The sequence below is a fragment of the Gymnoscopelus braueri genome (assembly GCF_963280865.1).
Source record: "Gymnoscopelus braueri genome assembly, chromosome: 8".
Classification (NCBI taxonomy): domain Eukaryota; kingdom Metazoa; phylum Chordata; class Actinopteri; order Myctophiformes; family Myctophidae; genus Gymnoscopelus; species Gymnoscopelus braueri.
Genome location: NC_137609.1, coordinates 1,641,296 through 1,665,747, shown reverse-complemented (window position 1 = coordinate 1,665,747; position 24,452 = coordinate 1,641,296). Strand labels below are relative to the sequence as shown.

Here is a 24,452-nt window from a genome sequence, read left to right as displayed (position 1 = left end):
AGCCAGACCCTCTGGCCTGGTCAACGTGTTGTGAAGGACCTGTTAATGAACCATACTTGCAATATATCTGAATATACTCACCATGTTTTATTTAATTTATTGATACAATTATTTCTAAATGGTTAAGTGTTATTTTATAGATAGGAGATTTAGAGTACATTTTTCATGAATGTGTCTAGCTGTTTATTTTCAACACAATGTTGCACAATGCTCACAACGTGTCACATCGCAGCACACTGTGAGCTTGTATTATATTGTATATTGTTGTTTTGTTAGAGTTGAGATGTTGAGTTAGTTTTGTACACTAACTCAGTGGTTCCCAAACTTTTTAGCTCCAGACCCTAAAGATACATTTTAAATTTCCCTTGGACCCAAACTAGTGAAAATAGCCGATCTATAAGCTCATAATGGGTCGCGATGCAACCAGTTGTGAGCTCTGCTAATTTCACTATCTATTTATTTATTTATGTATGTTTTATGGAATTTCGCTTTTTCTTTTCTTTTCGTTTATAAACAGAATTTATTTAATTGTTTTCACTTATGAAGTTGTTTTGAAACATGTTTAAAAAATGGGTCCCATCCCACTGTTTTGGAAACACTACACCAAGTGACTGAGACACCAGGCACCCTGTTCTCTTGTTTGATATTTAACGCTGATATCACAAAGTATTTACATTACGAATACTAAGTATTGTTCATTTGGTTTTCCTTTCCTGTCATTTATCCTCATCGTTGTCATTGTCACACTGACCTGGACGTCACTGCCACTGATGTTCATGCGACTGATCCTGTAGGGGTTCACTTCTATACAGTAGATCATCTGCTGCTGATAGTCAAAGTCCAGAGCAAACACATACCTAAAGTCCTGTCACACCACAGCAGTTGTGTTAGTCTCAGACAGGAATACATTCCAGCACGTCAAAAGCAGTGTGAGTAGAATATAGTGTAGGATTACCAGTAGTGGAAGAAGTACTCAGATTTTATTAAAAGTATCAATACCACAATGTAGAAATACAAGTACGCTAAAAGTCCTGCATTAAAAATGTTACTTGATTAAAAGTACAAAAGTTATACAATATTCTTACCGAAAGTAAAAATTATTGTTTTTCAAACTTTACGATAATAGGTTCTTCTTCGTTTTTGGAGTGGGACACTCCCTATGGGAAACAGCGTCATCTGGCGATGAGTACAGAGCTACACAATACGCTCCCGGGGCCCATTCATTGGGCTAGAGGGTATGTCACGTGACCGGTCAAGTCCTCCCCTCCAGCAGAGGGCATAAGAGGCACCGGCCGTGACATTGACTTCCTCTTTCAGTTCCTCTGTTCGCAGATGATAACAAGGCTACACGCAAGTTAAAACACTGAAAATCAACTCTATCTTCAAAATCTTCAAAACTTCTACTTCAAGGACCCAATTTGAGAAACCAGCTTTAACCCTTAAAGCGGAGGCTAGGATCAGTCACCCACGGGTTTTCTCATTCCAGCTGTTAGCCTAGCTTTCTTGAGCAATTGTTAGCTGTTAGCTGTTCCCTAGCCTAGTCGCTAGCTGTACTAGCTTAGCTGCTCGGCTACTTCCACAGCGCTAACCCCCCCTTCCCGCTTAGCTAACTCCCCGCATAGAGCTGTTAGCCTAGCCGGGTTGCTCTCCCCCATTGTTTGTCCCACGATGTCGAAGGCTCCGTCGAAAACCCCCAGAGGCACCCCTTACACACTGGGCCCTCTGCCGACTAGACAGTGCGGCCTACCCGACTGCTCTATTGAGATCGACGGAGACGACACACACGACGTGTGTGTGGGATGTCTCGGTGTCGCGCACGCCTTTTTCGCGCTCTCTGACCCCGAGTTTTTCTGTGAAGCATGCGCCCGGTACTCGGTGCGGCTGCTCCGATACAGATACGGCCAGGCCACGGCCTGGGCCAGTAGCACTGGAGACGCTGGCGCTAGTCGCTCAGCTCCCCAGAAGCCCTCCCGCATCCCGAGACCGCACTCGGCTGCCGCTGCTAGCGGGGGCGCTCCCCGCTCGCAGCACGCAGCAGAGTCCACGGTTCTCCCGCAACCCACACTAGGCCCCGTAGCAGGCAGCACTAGCCTCCTACGGGGCCACGGTGGTCACACATCGGCTGCCGCTGCCTTTGGGGCTGGAACTCAGCTCCCACAGCACCGGGCTAGCCCACCTCTTCCCCCCAACCCCCCTTCGACTCAGCCACCTCCACCCAGCGGCCAACTCCAGCTGGAGTCCGGGGAGCAGTCCATGGACGAGGACTTCTCCGCCGCCGAGGAGGAAGATGGCGAGTACGAGGACGGCGAATACGAGGAAGAGGACGAGTTCGGTGAGGTGGACCTTCCCAGCGCTCAGGGACCCCCCGACGTCCCCATGACGAGCCCGGGGAGGGACCCCGAAGGACAGGCCGTGCCCCCCGGCACTTCCACCCCTCACCCCTCTGCTCCAACAGGTCAGGCATCTCCCCAGCCCGTGGCCCTACCTGACGGGGCCCCACAGCGCCCAAAGCTCTCTGTCTCCTCAGTGTTCGAGAGAGCAGTGGGGAACTGTGGCCAAAAGCTCCAGGCGGAGAAGCCCCAGGCCTCCACCTCCTCTACAGCACCCTTCCCAGGCATGGCTGCCCAGGAGCCTCGCCGCCCCCGCTTCAGGAAGCTTCCAGTGGCCAGCGGTTTCAGAGAGGCACTCCAGTCGTCCTGGGAGAGCCACAGCAATCCCTCAAGGCTACCCTTCGACATCAGCGTGGCAGGAGCGGAAGGACTGGGCCTCGAGGTTCCCCCCATGGACTCGGTCCTAGCCACCAACTAGTCTCCCTCTCTTCCAAGCCCACCTTCGCTCAGAAGAGAGACAAGGATGCGTCCGCGGCCACGGGGAGAGCCTACTTCGCTTCTTGCCAGGTGGCAAAGTCTCTCAATGCCAGCACCTTCCTGCAGGGCTCTCTCAGCACGCTGCTCAAGGGCATGCTACCAGCACTGGGCGAGCAGGCCGAGGAGGTGGAAATACTGATGCAGCTGATCATCCAGCTGAACCAGATTGCCACCAACTGGACCGGATGGTCCCTGGACCTCGCCGCCCTGCAGGAGCGGACCAGATGGCTGGACCTCGTCCACTTCCCAGGCGAGCAGGGCCAGGAGGCCAGAAAACAACTGCTGGCCCTCGCTCTGGTCCCAGAAAATCTGTTCAAAGACGGGGCCAAGTACCTAAAGTCTTTCACAGACGAGAGGAGAGCGACTCAGGAGGCGGCGTCTGATGTTTTCCAGCCGCTCGCCTCCACCTCCACCAGCACCAGAGGCCGAGGAAGGAGACCGGTTAGCAGGGGAGGACGCTCCTCCTCTCGCCAGTCCAGGCCAAGGCGCGCTCATGAGGCAACCCCATCGAGCAGCTCCAGAGAGAGGTCTCACGAAACGGCCGGTCCTCGGCCCCGTCCCTCTCGCCCTGTCTCCACTACCAGGGCTCCTCGTCGAGGCACCCCCCGCACTCGTAAAAGCGGGAAGGAGTTTTGACATTTTGTCCCTTGTTCCTCCCGATGCGAGGCAGACACAGGAGGACATGCAGCTTTGCCAACCGCTCCCCCCAGAGCTGCTCGGTCAGCCTGGACAGTCGCGGACCCCCCCTTTTCTGTTGGGGAAGAGACAGGGAAAACGTTTATTTCTAGAGGACAGAGTCATGGACCACTCCTCCACAGCCAAACTGAGCAAAATGTCGCACATTTCTGTCAGGTCTGTACAAGAGAAATACCCTGTAATTGTGGCAATAAATGCATTGAAAGGTACAAAACCGTGTCTTATTTCAACTCTGCCTATGTACCAGGGAGAACGAGGACCGCCTACATGGCGGCCCCCGGTTCTCGAGGGTCCCCCCATGAGTCCACAGCATTCGGCAAATCCGGTTTTCGGTTTTCCGAATGCGTGTGGGACAAAGATGCTGAATGTATTAAATTCTTTGAAGGTAATAAAATCAAGTGTAAAACCAGTGCCATCCCTGTCCGCCAGAGGGCGCCTTTGCCCCTCTGCACAGGGGCCACGCTCGTTTTACCAGCCGATTCTCCCGGCCAGGAGAGGGCGCCAAAACGCTTCTGCCTTTCAGGGCCCTCTCAAGATGGCCGCTCGGACCCCTCTCAAGATGGCCGAACGGAAGGTAGGTTTGCTAAACACATCCGTTTCCGACCGGATACGGAGAGGGGGCGTTTCCAATCGGATATGGGCGCCGGGGAGGCACAGCGTGCAGGATCACGTGACCTCCTCGAATCCGTTTGTCAGTCAGGTTACGTCCGTGCTGCCTCTAGCGAGCGTCACACGTATGGCACCGCCAGAGCATGTGAGCACGACACTAGTTTCCATGACAACGCTCAGACAGTCAGGGCAGCGAGCAACTTTTGTAGCTCGCCCCAACCCCTTAGCTCGCTGTCTAACGCAATGGAAAGCTTGCCACCCCTCTCCCTGGGTACTACGCACCATACAGAAGGGTTACAAATTGCAATTTTGCGCAAAGCCCCCTATGACAGACAAAGTGGTATTCTCCAGCGCAAAGGGCGCAGCGGCGATCACGTTAAGGGAAGAGGTTTTCTCTCTCCTAAACAAGGGCGCCATAAGAGAGTTATCCCCAGATCAGAAACGCCTGGGTTTTTACTCAAAGTATTTTCTGGTCAAGAAAAAGGGGGGGGTGTACGTCCCATACTGGATCTGAGAGGTCTCAACAGATTTCTAACGAAATTCAAGTTTCGCATGCTGACGAACGAGATGCTTTTACGCACGGTGCGTCAGGGCGAATGGTGGACCAGTATAGACCTGAAGGATGCGTATTTCCACATCCCCATCTATCCACCGCACAGAAAATTTCTGCGCTTCGGTTTCGAGGGACGAGTGTACGAATACACGGTTCTCCCGTTCGGGATGTCTCTGAGCCCCTGTGTTTTCGTGAAATGCACTCAGGCGGCTATAGCCCCCCTGAGGAGATGGGGAATACGCCTGTCGACTTACATCGACGACTGGCTCCTGGCAGGGGATTCCAGCCAGGAGGTGGTGCGTCACACGGAGATGGTCATCTCCCATCTGACGTCACTGGGTTTCACCGTGAATTTTCAGAAGAGCGTGCTGGTCCCGAGCCAACACACCTCCTTCATAGGGATTGCTTTGGACTCGGACAAGATGGTGGCACGCCTATCCAGGGACAGAATAGTCAGTTTCCTAGCTTGTGTGAGGTCTTTTCAAGTAGGAAAGAAAGTCACGTACAGGCTGTGTTTGCAGGCGGCGGGTCTCATGGCCTCAGCCATACACCTGATCCGCCTGGGCAGACTGTTCATGAGACCTTTTCAGCGGTGGGTGCGGGATCTCCGCATTCCACCTACCAAGGGGTCTCGACGAGTGCTAGTGTCTCCACAGTGCATGGAGGCACTCGAACCCTGGTCACAAGCACCCTTTCTGTCAGAAGGTGTCATACTGGGTGTGGTGCTCTCATGGAAGGTGGTCACGACGGACGCCAGCATGACGTGCTGGGGCGCCGTCTACGAAGGCCGTGCGGCCAGGGGTGTGTGGGGCCCCGATCTGCGGGTGGCCCACATAAACTACCTGGAGCTGATGGCGGTTTTTCTCGCACTGAAGCAGTTCGAGGCGCACATCAGCGGTTGTCATGTCCTGGTGAGGACGGACAACACCACGACCATGTGCTACATCAACAAACAGGGAGGCTTAGGCTCCCGTGTGTTGGACGACCTGGCCCGGGAGTTGACGATGTGGTGCGATTCGCATCTACTGTCGGTGCGGGCGGTCCACGTTCCGGGTCTCCAGAACGGCGGAGCGGATCTACTGTCCAGGGGCAGGCTTTGGTATTCGAATTGGTCTCTCAATCCGAAAACAGTGCGCGAGATCTGCTTTTTCTCAATGAAGGCAACGGATCTCTCGTTGGGGTTGGATGCGAGGGCTCACAGGTGGCCGAGGGAACTGCTCTATGCATTCCTGCCGCTGGAGCTGATCCGCCCAACGTTGGAGAGAGTCAGGCTCCAGGGCCTGACTGTGCTGCTGGTTGCTCCGGGATGGGGCGTGTGGAGATCGGAGATATCTCCTCTACTCTACGCCGAGCCCTGGTCCTTCCCTCCGATAACGGACCTGCTGACGCAGGTGGGGACCGAGATCAACCACCCCAGCCCCCGGGACCTAGACCTATGGGTCTGGCCCGTGAGAGGGCAAATCTAGATGCCTACGGCTTGCCCCCTGATGTGGTAGCTACTATTCAGGGGGCCAGGGCTGCTTCCACTAGGGCTGCCTATGACATAAAATGGAATATGTTTGTGTCATGGTGCCAGGAACAGTCACCACCGATAGTGGCTTTTCGGGCGCCGGCACACAACATTCTGATTTTCCTGCAGAGCAGGTTGAATCAGGGCTTGACCTTCTCGACGGTCAAGGTATACTTGGGGGCCATCTCCGCCTGTCACGAAGGTTTCGAGGTCGGGACGGTTGGCAAGCATTACATGGTACGGCGGTTCATGAGCGGGGCTAGACGGGGCAGGCCGACTAACAGACCTCTGTTTCCGACCTGGGATCTAGCGGTGGTGCTGAATGCACTCTGCCTCCCCCCCTTTGAACCCCTCGAGACTGTGAGCCTCGAGGTGTTAAGTTTGAAGACTATCCTCCTGGTGGCCCTGGCTACGGCCAAGAGGGTCGGTGACCTGCAGGCACTCTCGGTGAGTTCGGAGTGCTTGAGGTTCTCGGGGGATGGCAGACGGGTTCTGCTGAAACCAAACTTGGCGTTCGTTACCAAGACCGGAGTGGTTGCACCGGCTCCGGTCGAATTGGCTGCTTTTCATCCTCCTCCTTTCACTACGCACTGTCTCTGTCCAGTAAGGGCGCTGAAGCTCTACTGTCAGAGGACGGCGTCCAGTAGGTCGTCAACACAGTTGTTTGTCTCCTACGGACGGGGTAACCAGCGGAAGGCGGATGCCAAGCCAACACTTTCCAGATGGATTGTTGAAGCCATAAAGCTCGCCTATACTAGTAGTGGGGCCCCAGTACCTGTTGGACTGAGGGCACACTCGACTAGGGGAGTGGCTACCTCCTGGGCCCTCTCTAGAGGGGCTTCGATCCAGGAGATTTGCACGGCTGCTGATTGGTCGTCTCCTTCGACTTTTGCAGCTTTCTACAGCCTGGACGTGGCGGCCTCCTCAGTGGCGCACGCAGTCCTGGGCGTGGCAGCCTCATCTACTTGAGGTGCCTTTCTCCTCCTGATGTGATCCCGTGGGGCTAACGATCTGTTGGGCCTCTGGGAGCAGGGGGGGCCCTGTTCCCTTATTATATGGTTGGTAGGTGACGGACCTTGTCTTCTATTAGCTGAATGAGGCAGACTTCGGTCTGTCAGGGTCTCTTTTATCTCATCCGGTGGGCCTGGGCGTCCCTGAGGCGGGGGCCCGCCGTGTGCGGGTCCCTGAGCCGGTGGGGGACGTACGTTTTTTTCTGGGGGTAGGATGGTTTTAACGCTTCCGGGGGGTTTATAGATCCCATAGGGAGTGTCCCACTCCAAAAACGAAGAAGAACTAAAGGTTACGTAGGTAACCAGGTTCTTTTAGTTTAGGAGTGGGACACTCCCCATACACCCCTTTTGTTTCGCCACTGCGAACAGAGGACCTGTGTGAAAGAGGAAGTCAATGTCACGGCCGGTGCCTCTTATGCCCTCTGCTGGAGGGGAGGACTTGACCGGTCACGTGACATACCCTCTAGCCCAATGAATGGGCCCCGGGAGCGTATTGTGTAGCTCTGTACTCATCGCCAGATGGCGCTGTTTCCCATAGGGAGTGTCCCACTCCTAAACTAAAAGAACCTGGTTACCTACGTAACCTTTAGTTATCTACAATCTCACAACGTGTTGCGATGCGTCACGTTGTGAAATTGTAGATCGCCTATTTTTGCATAGCCTATGCATAAAATAGGGGTAACTGGTTAATGTATGTTTGGAATATAGTAATCTGTATTGTGCCAAAAACGTATATATACATTTTTGCAAATACACCCTCTGAGTGCCAAAAACGTATATATACGTTTTTGGAGAAAAAAAAATATTATTATTATTATTATTATTATTATTTTTATTTTTTCCTTCACAGCACCAGGAGATATAATTTTTCGAAGATTTAGACTCCACTTCCTGGTTAACTTAAGACTTCAAAAGCCTGTATCTCGGCTCCTGTGTACTTTTTTTTTTTACAATGTATTTTTGACTATTTTCAACTGGCTGCAACTATGGAACGGATTACCGAATGTTTTAAATTTTTTCCCCCCGATTGTACGAGACCTCTATGTGTGTAATGAGGGGATCACCGTGAGGACGGTGATCACTGAAAATATTTTGTGACTACTTGAAAAAGGTTCAAAAATGGTAAAAAGTCCCGGCACTCAACGTATAATATTTTAATAAACCTCTGGCACCCCAAGTGTTAAGTAAATAGTAATTGAAGTTTTCAAATAATTGTAGTGGAGTCATAAGTACAATATTTGCCTTTGTAATGTAGTGGTGTAAAAGTAGAAGTATTGAAAATTGGAAATACTCAAGTCAAGTAAAAATAAATCTACAAAATTGTACCTAAGTACAGTACTTGAGTAAATGTACTTAGTTACTTTCCACCATTACATAGGATGTGTTTATATCCAATGGTTTTCACCTGTTTGAGCTCTGTGGAGTTGGAGCCGTCCAAGTTGATTTTCATCAGTTTGGGGTAGGTGGCTACGATGAGGAAGGGCTCCACCTCTGGAGAAAGTGAGACATTACATTTGAGTTGGTTTATATTTAAAATTCCACACACCTTGCAAATCTCTCTCTCTCTCTCTCTCTCTCTCTCTCTCTCTCTCTCTCTCTCTCTATCTCTCTCTCTCTCTCTCTCTCTCTCTCTCTCTCTCCCTCTCTCTCATCATAAGTTTAACATTTAGATACATAAATAACATTATAAATGTAGATGCATTAATCACCATCTTTGGATGTTGTGAAGCTGCTGTATTTACTGACTGACCTTTTTATTCACTTTATGTGGAATATAGTGGGAGGTTTCCGACGGACGGACAGACTTAAAGGCAAGCAGGCAAGGGCAGGCGGACGGACGGACGGACGGACGGACGGACGGACGGACGGACGGACAGGCAGGCAGACAGACAGACAGACAGACAGACAGACAGACTTACCTTTTGTGGTGTGTGTTGGTTCAGCCTGGAGAGCTGAGGAGAAACATAAAAAATGAAATGAGCTTCAGTGTAACAGCTGGTTGGTTGTAGTTGTGGTTTATCTGTTGAAATACAGGACAAGATGTCCTTTGTTTCTCCTGTTTGCTGCTATTTATTTGACATTCACAGGGTGGGAATGAGGAACTATGATTTATATCAGAGCTCACATAAAACTAGATCCCCGCCAGGCTGGGTTGCCTACCCAGGGCTGTGTCAGTCGTGGGGTGTAGCTGTCTGGCATGTGTAGCGCCCCCCTATGGTTGTAAGTGCAATTACTTTTGGCTCTGGGTTGTTTAGAGGCTCCTAAATAGTAGGGCAGTTTCGAGGCTCCGTGAGCACCCCAAAAACACATCTCTTAAACCTGTTTTTTTAGGACCCTAAAGGTGTCTAGTTATGATTTCTGCTTGTTGCCCATGTCAACTAATGTCCCATGGGGTTTATTTTTAACACTTTCTGACACCTACCCCCAACCCAAACCATAACATGAAGATAACAGAGAATACCATAACTCTTGAAGTAAACAACATACAGCGACAAATGAACAAATTTTTCTATATCATTTTGACCAAAGGAATTCATTAAAGTGGTTATTATAAAGATTCAAGCACATCTTGACTCTATTTCAGGACATAAACAGCCAAAAACAAGCAGAAAACGTTCAAATCACAATTATCACATCTATATTTCTCTTTGTACTAAACTTTTAAGGTGTATTCTTTTTTACCATATGTTTTTTAGGACCTTTATGGTGTCTAGTTAAGATTTATTCTTGTTGCCCTGGTCAAATAATGGCCCATGGGGTTCATTTTAACCCTTTCTGACACCTATTACCAATCAAACCATAAAATTGAGATAACAGAAAATACCATAACTCCTGAAGTAAACAACATACAGCGACAAATGAACACATTCTTTTACATCATTTTGACCCAAGGAATTCATTGAAGTGGTTATTATAAAGATTCAAGCACATCTTGACTCTATTTCAGGACATAAACAGCCAAAAACAAGCAGAAAACTTTCAAATCACATCTATATTTCTCTTTGTACTACATTTTTAAGGTGTATTCTTTTTTACCATATGTCTTTTCGGACCCTAAAGGTGTCTAGTTAAGTTTTAATATTGTTGCCCTGGTCAAATAAGGTCCCATGGGGTTTATTTTAACCCTTTGTTACACCTATTCCCAACCCGAACCATACAATGGAGACAATAGAAAATACCATAACTCTTGAAGTAAACATACATAGACAAATGAACACATTTCTATATATAATTTTGACCCAAGGAATTAATTAAAGTGGTTATTATTAAGATTCAAGCAGGTCTTGACTCTATTTCAGGACAGAAACTGCAAAAAACTAACAGAAAATGTTCAAATCACATCTATATTAATCCTTGTATTAAATACTTAAGGTGTATTCTACTTTACCCCATGTTTTTAGGACCCTTATGGTGTCTAGTTAAGGTTTCTTCTTGTTGCCCAGGTAATGTCCCATGGGGTTCATTTGGTGACCATTTTAAATCGATGTCCACAGGAGTGGCGTTTTTTTATCTGAACCAGACAACGTACAAAGACAAATAAACCCACTTTTTCATAGAATGTTTACACCAGGAATCTAATGGAAAGGTCACTGACATGGTACAACCATTCTTTATTGGTGAAAAACACACAAATATCAAATTCTGGCTTATATTTAGGCATAATATAACTTTCTTAAATAATCAAAACATAATGTCACTGATCGGTATCATCCATCTCAACCTCTTCCCTCTTATCATCATCATCATCATTAAATATTATTAGGATGATCATACACCAACCTGAAAGCCTTTTGAAATTTGGGGTTCTTCTGGAGCTTTTTGAGTGGTGCCACCTTGCCCTTGAAGGAACTAGTACAGCCCTGATCACTGAATACATGGTACCCAAGCAGGGTGCTACAGTATGGTTGCCAAGAGAGGTTGCTAGCTCTGTGACATTTACCAGCTGACGGTGCCTGCCTGTGTCAGTGTCAAGGTAGATGAGCAGGTTGATGTCGTCATCAACATCAACAATCATTCTTGGCAAATCTGCTAACACAAGAACTCACCAAAGTTATATAGGTATTGATCAATCAACTCACTTCTCAATCTAATGCCACAAGTTTATGAGCTGTTCCTTCCACGATGAGAGCAGCTGTTTCACATTTTGCCAGCCGGGATGCTGCCTCCTTACTCCCCCAGACCTTGAGCATCAACTGGCAGAGCTGTCGCTTATTTTCCACATTGCCCAGAAAGAACTTAAAGTCCTGGGGTTTCCTGGTGCCTGGACCTTGCACTATGAATTTCTCAGAAAGTCCACGCCTCAGCCTCTACTGCGCCCTTAATGGAATCAAGAGTGGTCTTGATTCCATCAAGGCGCAGTAGAGGCTGAGGCGTGGACTAGCTCGCCTGCCCCCATGCCAGGACACACTCATCCCCCACATCCAGTGGGTGAACTATAGAGTGACCTGTTACAAGCGAGCAGCTGAGCCAATCTTTTGGAGGCCTAAATCCTAGGATGATGGTCAGGGGTGGCAGAAGACAGAAGGAGGGATTTTGGAGCCTGTCTGGTCTTGTGGGCCAATTCTGTCCCTATCTCTCATTGACCTGTTGGCTGCTGGTGAGATCAGTGATGATGATGATGAGAGGGAAGAGGATGAGGTGGAGTTTGATGATGAGATGGATGATACTGATCAGTGAAATTGTGTTTTGATATAAGCCAGAATTTGATATTTGTGTGTTTTTCACCAATAAAGAATGGTTGTACCATGTCAGTGACCTTTCCATTAGATTCCTGGTGTAAACATTCAATGAAAAAGTGGGTTTATTTGTCTTTGTACGTTGTCTGGTTCAGATATGAAAACGCCACTCCTGTGGACATCGATTTAAAATGGTCACCAAATGAACCCCATGGGACATTAGTTGACCTGGGCAACAAGAAGAAATCTTAACTAGACACCATAAGGGTCCTAAAAACATGGGGGAAAGTATAATACACCTTAAGTATTTAATACAAGGATTAATATAGATGTGATTTGAACATTTTCTGTTAGTTTTTTTGTTTTTTGCAGTTTCTGTCCTGAAATAGAGTCAAGACCTGCTTGAATCTTAATAATAACCACTTTAATGAATTCCTTGGGTCAAAATTATATATAGAAATGTGTTAATTTGTCTATGTATGTTTACTTCAAGAGTTATGGTATTTTCTATTGTCTCCATTGTATGGTTCGGGTTGGGAATAGGTGTAACAAAGGGTTAAAATAAACCCCATGGGACCTTATTTGACCAGGGCAACAAGATTAAAACTTAACTAGACACCTTTAGGGTCCTAAAAGACATATGGTAGAAAATAATACACCTTAAAAATGTAGTACAAAGAGAAATATAAATGTGATTTCAAAATATTCTGCTATTTTTTTGCTGTTTCTGTCCTGGCTGAAATAGAGTCAAAATGTGCTTGAATCTTAATATTAACCACTTCAATGAATTCCTTGGGTCCAAATGATATAGAAAAAATTGTTAATTTGTCTCTGTAGGTTGTTTACTTCAAGAGTTATGGTATTTTCTGTTATCTCCATTTTATGGTTTGATTGGGAATAGGTGTCAGAAAGGGTTAAAATAAACCCCATGGGACATTATTTGACCTGGGCAACAAGAATGAATCTTAACTAGACACCATAAAGGTCCTAAAAAACATATGGTAAAAAAGAATACACGGTAAACGTTTAGTACAAAGAGAAATATAGACGTGATCATTATAATTTCAACATTTTCTGCTAGTTTTTGGCTGTTTCTGCCCTGAAATAGAGTCAAGATGTGCTTGAATCTTAATAAAAACCACTTAAATGCATTCCTTGGGTCCAAATGATATAGAAAAATGTGTTCATTTGTCTCTGTATGTTGTTTACTTCAAGAGTTATGGTATTTTCTGTTACCTCCATTTTATGGTTCAGATTGGGAATAGCCGAATAGGTGTCAGAAAGGGTTAAAATAAACCCCATGGGACATTATTTGACCTGGGCAACAAGAATGAATCTTAACTAGACACCATAAAGGTCCTAAAAAACATATGGTAAAAAAGAATACACGGTAAACGTTTAGTACAAAGAGAAATATAGACGTGATCATTATAATTTCAACATTTTCTGCTAGTTTTTGGCTGTTTCTGCCCTGAAATAGAGTCAATATGTGTTTGAATATTAATAAAAAACACTTTAATGAATTCCTTGGGTCAAAATGATATAGAAAAATGTGTTCATTTGTTGCTGTATGTTGTTTACTTCAAGAGTTATGGTATTCTCTGTTATCTCCATGTTATGGTTTGGGTTAGGGGTAGGTGTCAGAAAGGGTTAAAAATAAACCCAATGGGACATTAGTTGACATGGGCAACAAGCAGAAATCATAACTAGACACCTTTAGGGTCCTAAAAAAACAGGTTTAAGAGATGTGTTTTTGGGGTGCTCACGGAGCCTCGAAACTGCCCTACTAAAATGTGTGATTCACATTTGGAGCTGATGGGGCGCTGTGTTCATGATCAGTGACATTTTGTGCAAAACGGGCCCATCCCAAAAACCTTGAAAGGTAATCATAGCCAATCAGAATAGAATAAGAAAAATCTGACAGTTGAACCTTGTAGAGACTAGTATAAAAAAGAGTTTTGAAGAAAACATAAAATTATTGTACGCCATACAGTTCAAGAGTTATAAGGCAAAACATAAAGCGGCCTGTTATAGGGCCACCATGGGGATGATTTTAAAAATGTTGGGTGAAGGTTCTTCCTTGTCCTACTACTGGAACCCGGGAGTGAGCGTGCAAGATTTCATGCCGGTCGGTCCAGTGGTGCCTGAGATTAGCTGTTCACAGACGTACAGACAGATGGACTCACGCAAGTGAAAACATAATCCCTCGCCTTTGGCTGTTCCCGTCTGGCAGGGATAATAACTAAATAAAAAACATAATATTAAAGCATGTTCACATAAATTGAACAGATTCGATACAGTTCTTAATGTTAAAGTCAACAACTGGCCGTCAAGTAGCCATTGATTCGAGCCAATCAGCAAGCGGTAGAGTTTTAAGTAGGAGAAGTGACGTGGGATGGAAGTTTTCCCCAGTCATTTTAATTTGGACTATCGAGAATCTACTGGAAAACTACTTAGATCTGGTCTGCCTCTAATCACTGTCACATTAAAGTAAAGACTGCAAATCTCATATAGATAGATAGATATAGATAGATTTTCTAGTTGGGCGATCACAGCCACAGCCAGTCTATACACTGTATGAATAAAAGGCACTGTCAATCATGGTGGAACCTGCAGACAAGCCCACTTTTGTTGCTTGCATTTTTTTCTCCATAAATCAGCGCTATGAACACCCTTTCCGTCTGTGTGTTGATTAAAAAAATATTGAACCAATGAAAAGTATTAAAAAGTGCTTACATGACAAAACCAGCTAACTCCATTGGATCCTCAAACTTTCTGCTAAATCAGCTTACTGAACCAAAGGGGGGTGGAGTTAGCTGGTTTTGCTAACTCCAGGCTCCACCCCCTTTTGACCTCCAACCTCATTGTGAGCTTGGAGGTCCATTTAGCTCTACTTATCAATGATGAACAAAACCTCCCAAATCCACTTTTTGTTTTGTTCATGTCATTTCCTGAAAAATGAACATTTTGGAGTTAGCTGGTTTCTGCCGGACAGCAGAGATAGCATCATTTCAGCCTGGCTGGGATATTATTAGTATTAGTATTATAGACTCCATACTAAGCTGTGTATAAATATATTTGACCCGTCTGTGTACCATGAGGTCCCCAGCTAAATGATTGATAGTTACAATAGGAACCAAATGGACCCTTACAAATCTGTAACTCTGGAGTGTACAACTGGAACCAAATGGACCTGTGAGGGTCCATACCAGGCCCCCAGAGTTGCTGATAAACATTGAAGCTGCCACCCCAGTGGCCAAAGCTGGAACTGCAGGCGGGGCGAAATACATGCATGAGCAAAAAATACTGAGATATTTATATATATAAATATAATATATTTATACACTGTGTATATATATATATATATATATATATATATATATATATATATATATATATATATATATATATATTATATATATATATATACACCGGTATATATATATTATATATTATATAATAATATAAATATGTAAACATATTATACATAAATACATATGCATTTACATATCGTCGGGGGCCAGGACCAACCAGCTAACTCCATTTTCAGCTTATTTTTTTTTTCATAAATCAACGCTATTGAACGTGACACCATGCAACTCCCCCCCTCTCCTCTCCTGCTGCCTTTGAACAACACAGAGCAGAGCGCGCTGGCTGCGCAGTGAGAGAGGAGGAGTACCACGTAAACAAACAAAACGGCAGGGTTTTTCTCCCTGTAGTCTGTTAAAACTATGCAGTGTACCTGTTTATCAAACTTAGCACTGACGCTAATGTTATGAAAACAAGTCATTATATTTCTAAAATCTATGAAGTGTTTAATGAGGAGAGCAATGTGAGAAGAAGAAAGGAGTTCATAGCATTTCTGTCGCGCTAGTTCTACTCAAACTCCAACTGTTAACCCCTCTTTGCAGAAGTTATTGTAATATTTAAAGTCCTGTTTATTATTGTAGGCCTATATAATAAGTGTCATGAAGTATCAGGGCATTAATTCACACGTTGTGATGCATTATAGACTCCATACTAAGCTGTGTATAAATATATTTGACCCGTCTGTGTACCATGAGGTCCCCAGCTAAATGATTGATAGTTACAATAGGAACCAAATGGACCCTTACAAATCTGTAACTCTGGAGTGTACAACTGGAACCAAATGGACCTGTGAGGGTCCATACCAGGCCCCCAGAGTTGCTGATAAACATTGAAGCTGCCACCCCAGTGGCCAAAGCTGGAACTGCAGGCGGGGCGAAATACATGCATGAGCAAAAAATACTGAGATATTTATATATATAAATATAATATATTTATACACTGTGTGTATATATATATATATATATATATATATATATATATATATATATATATATATATATATATATACATATATATATATATATATATATATACACCGGTATATATATATTATATATTATATAATAATATAAATATGTAAACATATTATACATAAATACATATGCATTTACATATCGTCGGGGGCCAGGACCAACCAGCTAACTCCATTTTCAGCTTATTTTTTTTTTCATAAATCAACGCTATTGAACGTGACACCATGCAACTCCCCCCTCTCCTCTCCTGCTGCCTTTGAACAACACAGAGCAGAGCGCGCTGGCTGCGCAGTGAGAGAGGAGGAGTACCACGTAAACAAACAAAACGGCAGGGTTTTTCTCCCTGTAGTCTGTTAAAACTATGCAGTGTACCTGTTTATCAAACTTAGCACTGACGCTAATGTTATGAAAACAAGTCATTATATTTCTAAAATCTATGAAGTGTTTAATGAGGAGAGCAATGTGAGAAGAAGAAAGGAGTTCATAGCATTTCTGTCGCGCTAGTTCTACTCAAACTCCAACTGTTAACCCCTCTTTGCAGAAGTTATTGTAATATTTAAAGTCCTGTTTATTATTGTAGGCCTATATAATAAGTGTCATGAAGTATCAGGGCATTAATTCACACGTTGTGATGCATTGTGAGCTTGGAGATCCATTGTTAGTATGAAACTCCTAACTCCACTTGCGCTGGATTTGGGTAAAGTGGTGATAATATAATGACACATGCAAGTATCTGACAATATATAAAGTCACTATACCAACTTTGATGAGGCAGTATTGCTTTGTTTAAAAAATATAAGGTTTTCTTCATTTCCTGGACAATGAGCGTTTTGGAGTTGTAAATTCACACATTGAAAAGACCTACCTTATACCACTTAAGCCTATAAGCCATATTTTACTATTTTGAAAAACATTTTAAAATAGTTCAACTAGCCAATCTACATTGACACGTTGTGAGCTTGTAGATCGGCTATTTGAACAATTTTAAAATGTTTTTCCAAATACTAGATAAGGGGTAAGGCGTTGTGCAAGATACTGTAGGGCCCCTAGTTTCAACCATGAGCATCAAAACAAAACAAAACAAAACAAAACAAAAAGTGAAAACAAACATCTTCCATGGTGTTCATGATGATGACGATATGCACTGTACATACGTAGCTACACTGAGCATAATTCACACAATACATGTCAATGAATCCACTATGACACGCACGCACGCACGCACGTGCACATGAATAGACCATACATTTTAACTTTACATTATGCATATGCCATGGCAAAACTCTAATGAACCTATGCATGCTTACAGAATCAAGCAAAACAAAATAATACACTACAATCACACGCATGCACGCACGCACGCACGCACGCACGCACGCACACACACACACACACACACACACACACACACACACACACACACACACACAGTGCATAGTAGTGACGCAGGCAGCAGTACTGATGTTGTTTAAGCATCATGTTGTCTTACAGATCCACATCAACCAATAAGTGTCATTCAAAGTGTTTACCTGGGCTGAAGAGCAGAAGGAACAACACTATCCCTGTTTGTTCCATTTCTGGATTCACTCACACTGGATTCTCAACTGGAACTTCACCGATCTTCACACTCGCTGTCGTCTGTGTGTTTATTAGTGACACATCAGCTCATCTTATCTCTTCATCATGTGGTTTCACTTCATCAAGTGTGCTCCTCGGAGCATATACTGTATTTCCATCAGACCAGGATTGGCTACCTAGGGCCAACACATTTTTAAAATCAATCATAGTCAAACGGAATTTAATATGAAAAATCTGACTCATACATCTTGATCACATGACTCCAGGGATAAAGGCCCTCATTTATCAAAATACGTAGCGAGATCACCGCAATTTTGGGCATTTATCAATCTATCGTGACTTTCACTTCAGCGTACGGCCCGCTCAGATCTCAGGTCAGGTCTGAGGCCGTGTAGACTTTTGACTTTGGCTGGTTCCATCTAGACCTGCGGAGCAGCATTGTCTGACCATCTGACAGGCATCTGGACACATGTATCCACTCCAAAATGTAAACACAAATAAATAATCCTTGTTAAATTATTGTATAGCTTTATAAAATAAGGCATACATGGCCATGCATGACTATTTTATTTCCAAATGACATGCAATTAAAATCTAATATAGCCTATTTGCAATGTTACAAGTTAGGTGCTTAATCATTCACTCATTTAAACAAACTGCTTTAACAGTCATTCAGATAAGATTGCAGATCTGGCTGCATTGGCTGTTCGAAAATAGCAGATATACAAGCTCAAAAGTGTTGCGATGCGACACGTTGTGAGCTTATAGATGTGCTATTTTCAAAATATATGAGCGCTTATGCGAGAACATTTTTGGGAGTCAGGACCGGCGGCTCCACTGTAATCTTTTCATGGACAGTGAGGTCTCCAAATCTATATACAGTAGAGTAGTGTGTCCAGTGCTGTAGTCTAGGTTTTTTCAGACGGTATACCATAATTATTCCCTTGCGCACGTGCATGCGCACGTATACCCACGTGGTCACAGAATGAAATAACCTTGTCCTTATTATATAAGACAGAGAGGGAGAGAGGCTATATCCTCTATATAATGTATAATAATAACAATGGGCCAATAATACATGCATCCAGCGTATCAGGTACGCTAATTATTGAGGTTAAAGAGGGTGTACTACTTTTTTTTTCAAAATGTCGGTTTGAGTATACTGCATGTGTATACTGGTAGAACACACCACTCCTATGGAGTTATGTGCAACATGGGTTAAGGAACCGACGCTTCAAACCTGTGCCCAGCGCAGGTAATCTTCACGCTGTGGATTTATTTGGGCCACCGGGAGATCGGAGATTTATAACCATCCCTGCACACACCAGCCTTCATCCATTAATGTTTATGCGTTCATTCATGAATCACTCCATTGTCTGTGTGTGTGTGTGTGTGCGTGCGTGCGTGCGTGCGTGCGTGTGTGCGTGTGTGTGCGTGCGTGCGTGTGTGTGTGACTTGACAGGCAGCGAGGTGGGCGGGGGAAACTCTTTCTTATTGGCTTTCCATATGTTATTGTAAGGTCGTATTCTGGTTCTTCATGTCGTAAAATCGGGGCGTTTCGACCCCAACCCTCAACAACTGGGGGTTGGGGTCATGACTAAACCTCAGGATGGGGCTCCAATTTGCACCAAACAAAAAAAAACAAAAAAACACATGGCGCCCTAGGCAGCCGCCTAGGTCGCCTATAGACGAATCCACAGAGCGCTCCCCTGGCGCAATCATAACTGCGGTGTCAGAATGCACACCGCAGCAGGAGTGCTCTGTGGATTCGTCTAAGGCGCGCCGGCCCTGGCATTCTGTCCTACACAGTGAGTGTGAGCTCTGCAGCATCAACACACACAGACAGAGGAACACATAATGCATCAACATGGAGGCCACTGAACATTGCACGTAACAACATGGAGGATGTATTGACATGCATGCCTGTCTGTCAGTGCACAGCACGCATTTATGAGCCGGATACAGCACACACATACTGATTAAACTGATTATTTGCCATTGTGTAGTTATGTGTGGAAGGTAACATCTTACATGTAATGTTGGTTTTAAAAACGTACTGCTTTTAAATAGCTGAGTAATGAGTGTTATCATATATGTGTGTGTGTTTTTTGTGTTTGTGTGTTTTATTTATTTTTATTTTGCGAATTCCCCATGATCTATGTGTGCTTCATAATAATGTGCACTCTGGGGAGGGAGGGGGTCATCCTAAATACCCTGAGGCCAGTCATAACTACACTACACCACTGGTGACACATCAGCTCATCTTATCTCTTCATCATGTGGTTTCTTGTTGACAGGAAGCTGAAGCTCCTCCTGCCCTACATAGAGTGTGAGATATGAGGAGCTGCAGCAATGTGCAGCATGAACACACACACAGACACACACACACACACACACACACACACACACACACACACACACACACACACACACACACACACACACACACACACACACACACACACACACACACACACACACACACACACACACACACTGGGGGTCCCCAGATGATTAGCTTAATGTTTTCTCACTCAACAGTAAACATACCAACATACAGTATAAGTATATAGCCTACAGGGTATCTGCACATTTCTACAGTGACAATTTAAGGACTTTTAAGACCTTTTTAATATCGCTAAAATAAAATAAATAAATTACACCATCATTCAGTGGCGCGGGAAGGGGGGGGGGGGCGGGGGGCTATGGGGGCTGCAGCCCCCCTGGTGGTGGGAAGCAAAAAAATAAAAAATAAAATAAAACGTTTTTTTTATTAACATATATATTTTTTTTGTAATAAATGACTTCCAGCGCGCCTGCATCATTGCGCCTGCATCATTGCGTCAACTGTAATCGACAAACATACCTAAAAAAATACCTCCCGTCCGCTCCCATTATAACTCCTTGACAAAAAGCTTCATAAATATTATTGTTCCCTAAACAGCGCAGCGTAAATGGTAAAAACCTCTGGCACTAAATGTGTTAACAGGATAGGCCTATAAATACAAGTCAATATGTGTTCAGGCTTTTCACAAGGGAAGCTACTGACAAGTAATTCATGAGAGGCGAGCGGGCAGGTAGGGAGGAGCGGGCAATCAGACAGACGGAGCCACAGGCGGGCGCACTCCCGTGAAACTGTTGCGCTCGTATTCGTTTCACGCACACACCCGCCTGGTGGGCACACAACAGCTGAAACTGTTTTTTACGCGACGCTCAGGACAATGACTTGATGGCCTGGCGTGTAGGCCTAATCATCGAGCGATTGTCTGTCTGTGTGTTCACATGAGAAGTACAGTCTGTGTAAATCCCCTTTACCTTGAATAAAGGGAAAAGATAGTAAATAAAGGGACAGTCAGGACAACCACTTGCTTTGGCTCCATTTACTGTAATAATCATGACATATATTGTACATTCTTGTTTTTTCACTCAGAGTAGATGACAGAATATCACATTTCCCTCTCACAGTGCTGCCCAGAATACAAATGTCAATTCTATCAGTATACTGTACACAACAGGTAAATGGTCCATTAATATATAACATGACCACAATGTACCACTGACTCTTCATTAATGCACTTTCTTTCACTCACTCACGCACGCGGGCACGCACGCGCGCACCACGCACGTTAAACATAATCTGCAATTGCTGCAAACTATTCAGAGATAGTGTTGTAATCTTAAGACCGCTGTTTACTCTCATGAAGGTCCATTACACATTTGAAACACATAGAACCACACATTTCTTCTTCATTTCGCATCACCAGCTGTGCTAGCGAGCTGTTGCTAAATAGTTAGCTTTGTGTGCTATCGCCACGGCCACATTGCCTTCTAATCACAACATAAACCTCCAAAACATTCCCATTATGCCTTATTCCAAATGGCAAAATAATACACATACGTTCCTACCTAAATACCCTCAATTTGGTGAAAACACACTTTACCTTGAATAAAGGGAAAAGATAGTAAATAAAGGGACAGTCAGGACAACCACTTGCTTTGGCTCCATTTACTGTAATAATGACGGAGCCTAGCATTAGCGTCTCCTATATGCTAACGCAGGCAGGAGCAATCGATCCCTCATTCAGACCATATAAGGCACAAGGGTAGGAACAGATGGGAACGTGACATACTATTGCATTAGCGCCCCCTGTATTCAGACATGAGCAATCAATCCCTCATTCAGCCCATATAAAGAAAAAGGCACAAGGGTGATAACACAAGGGAACAATAAAGATATAAACATTGTGTTTCTGGAATATCCAATCTGTTACACACTCCCCCACAAAACCAGATGTCGTCTCGACATCACAAACAATGTTTTTTTTTTTCTCTCTCTTTTTCTTTCAAAAGTCTGCTAAATTCCCTGAGTGCAGTACCCGGCTACAGAAGTTAATCCATGGGTGTTCGCCATATGAAGAGTCTCTGGGTGCAAGTGCTCACCTATATAGACAGTCCAGAAGCACTTTCAACGCAACCAGCTGGCTGCAGGCCATATTCAACCACTGATAGAAAAAGTCTGTTATCGAATCCTGGGATAATCCTTCAGAATGTTTGTTCTCACACAGTTCACACCTCTAATCAGTAGCCCATGCACAAACAGTTCAAGTTCAAACGATATTTGTGCTAAACAGTCAATTGCACACCCTCACTGAACATAATAGGGCTCGTACTGATAGTGGTGTACGGGTATCACTGAGGCCTGTAGGACAGGCTGGTAAAGGGAAGGGGCAAAGCTTGTGGACTGTACCGTGTAACTTGGCATCCCGAACTGGTCATAAGTGAAGAGTATTGGTGGTCTACGTTCCCGCCTGTGCAGAAGACCCTGTGCAGGCGGCTGAGGTGCAGACCCTGGACTCTCTGGCAGACGTGCAGACCCTGGACTCCCTGGCAGACGTGCAGACCCTGGGCTCGCCGGCTGAAGTGCAGACCCTGGACTCCCTGGCTGACGTGTAGACCCTGGGCTCTCCGACTGAAGTGCAGACCCTGGACTCCCTGGCTGACGTGTAGACCCTGGGCTCTCCGACTGAAGTGCAAACCCTGGACTCTCTGGCTGGCGTGCAGACCCTGGGCTCGCCGGCTGAAGTGCAGACCCTGGGCTCTCCGACTGAAGTGCAGACCCTGGGCTCTCCGGCTGACGTGCAGACCCTGGACTCTCCGGCTGACGTGCAGACCCTGGACTCTCTGGCTGGCGTGCAGACCCTGGGCTCGCCGGCTGAAGTGCAGGCCTGGAACTTGCTGGCTGACTCCCTGGCTGGAGCGCAGGACTGGAACTTGCTGGCTGGACTGCTGGATTAGCAGGTTCAACGACATAGCTTGTATCGACCTCGCTCCCACACCATTGAAGTAGGCCAGCATACTGCTCATCTTCATCCGCACTGTCATCCTCTCTGTCAGGATGCTCTTCCTCCTCTTGTACTTTTGCTTGACTCCTTGTCTTTTGGCTCTTCAGGGTTTCCCCCTTTGCTGTGGCGTCTGGTGTCATGTCAGCTTCCAGTGGTAAGTAATCGCAAGGTAGGAGCAGATTACGATGCAGTATCCTTGTTCTTCCCTTGCCCAGCTCGGGCCTTACTTCGTATATTGGAGCATTTTCCCCAAGTTGTCGAACAACTGTATGGATGCTTTCTTCCCAGTAACTCCGAAGCTTGCCTGGCCCTCCACGTGGGGTCAAGTTCTTAACCAGCACTCGGTCACCACGCTGTAGTTCTGAACACCTTACTTTGCTGTCATAGTACTTCTTATTCCTCTCTGAGGCCTTTTGTGCATGCTCTCTCGCAATACGATGTGCTTCTTGCATCCCTCGTCGCCATTTCTCCAAGTACTCACTACGACTTGCTATACCTGGTTCAGAGTTCAGGTTGAAGAGCATGTCGACTGGTAATCTTGGGGACCGACCGTAAAGAAGTTGGAATGGTGAGAATCCCGTCACCTCGCAGCGGGTGCAGTTATAAGCATACAACAGTTTGTTGAGTGACTCTTTCCAATTTGACTTCTGACACTCGGTCAGTGTTTTCAACATCTGCAATAAAGTCCGATTAAATCGCTCCACTTGGCCATTCCCCTGGGGATGGTAAGGAGTTGTTCTTGATCCGACAATGCCACTGTACTTCTGAAGCTGAGTAAAGAGCTGGTTTTCAAACTCGCCTCCTTGGTCATGATGAATCCGAGACGGAAAACCAAACTTCAGTGCATAGTCATTGAAAATCCGGTCAGCGACAGTTTTACCAGACTTATTGATAGTAGCATATGCCTGTGCAAATCGGGTGAAGTGATCGATGATCACCAGGATATACTCGTATCCGCCCTTGCATCTGTCCAAGTGAAGGAAGTCAATAGAGATAAGTTCGAATGGTTGGGTGGTTACAATGCTCATGAGTGGTGCTCTCGTCTCACGCGATGGTTTCTTTTGCTTAAGGCAAGTGCATGCTCTTAGAACATATTGTTCAATATCTTGCTGCATGTAAGGCCAAAAGAAACGATCACGAACCAATGTTAGTGTGCGGTCAGTGCCCTGATGACCCATTTCGTCATGCAACTCTCTTAGAACCGTGCTCTTGTACTGATCAGGCAAAACCAGTTGCGTTCTGTGTGCAGTCTTCCTACGAAGGATGCC

General features: G+C 45.3%; 1 protein-coding gene across 1 annotated transcript in view; it reads right to left on the bottom strand.

Moving 5' to 3' along the window:
• Positions 1-8,649: 8,649 nt before the first annotated feature.
• Positions 8,650-24,452, bottom strand: part of LOC308090421 (mothers against decapentaplegic homolog 4-like) — a 124,073-nt gene continuing 108,270 nt past the window's right edge. Inside the window, exons 4-5 of the mRNA XM_080435595.1 lie at positions 9,165-9,197; positions 8,650-8,736 (exon numbers count right to left, since the gene is read on the bottom strand). Coding sequence (XP_080291721.1) covers positions 9,185-9,197 — 13 coding nt within the window. The 3' untranslated portion in view covers positions 8,650-8,736; positions 9,165-9,184. The remainder of the gene's footprint in view (positions 8,737-9,164; positions 9,198-24,452) is intronic.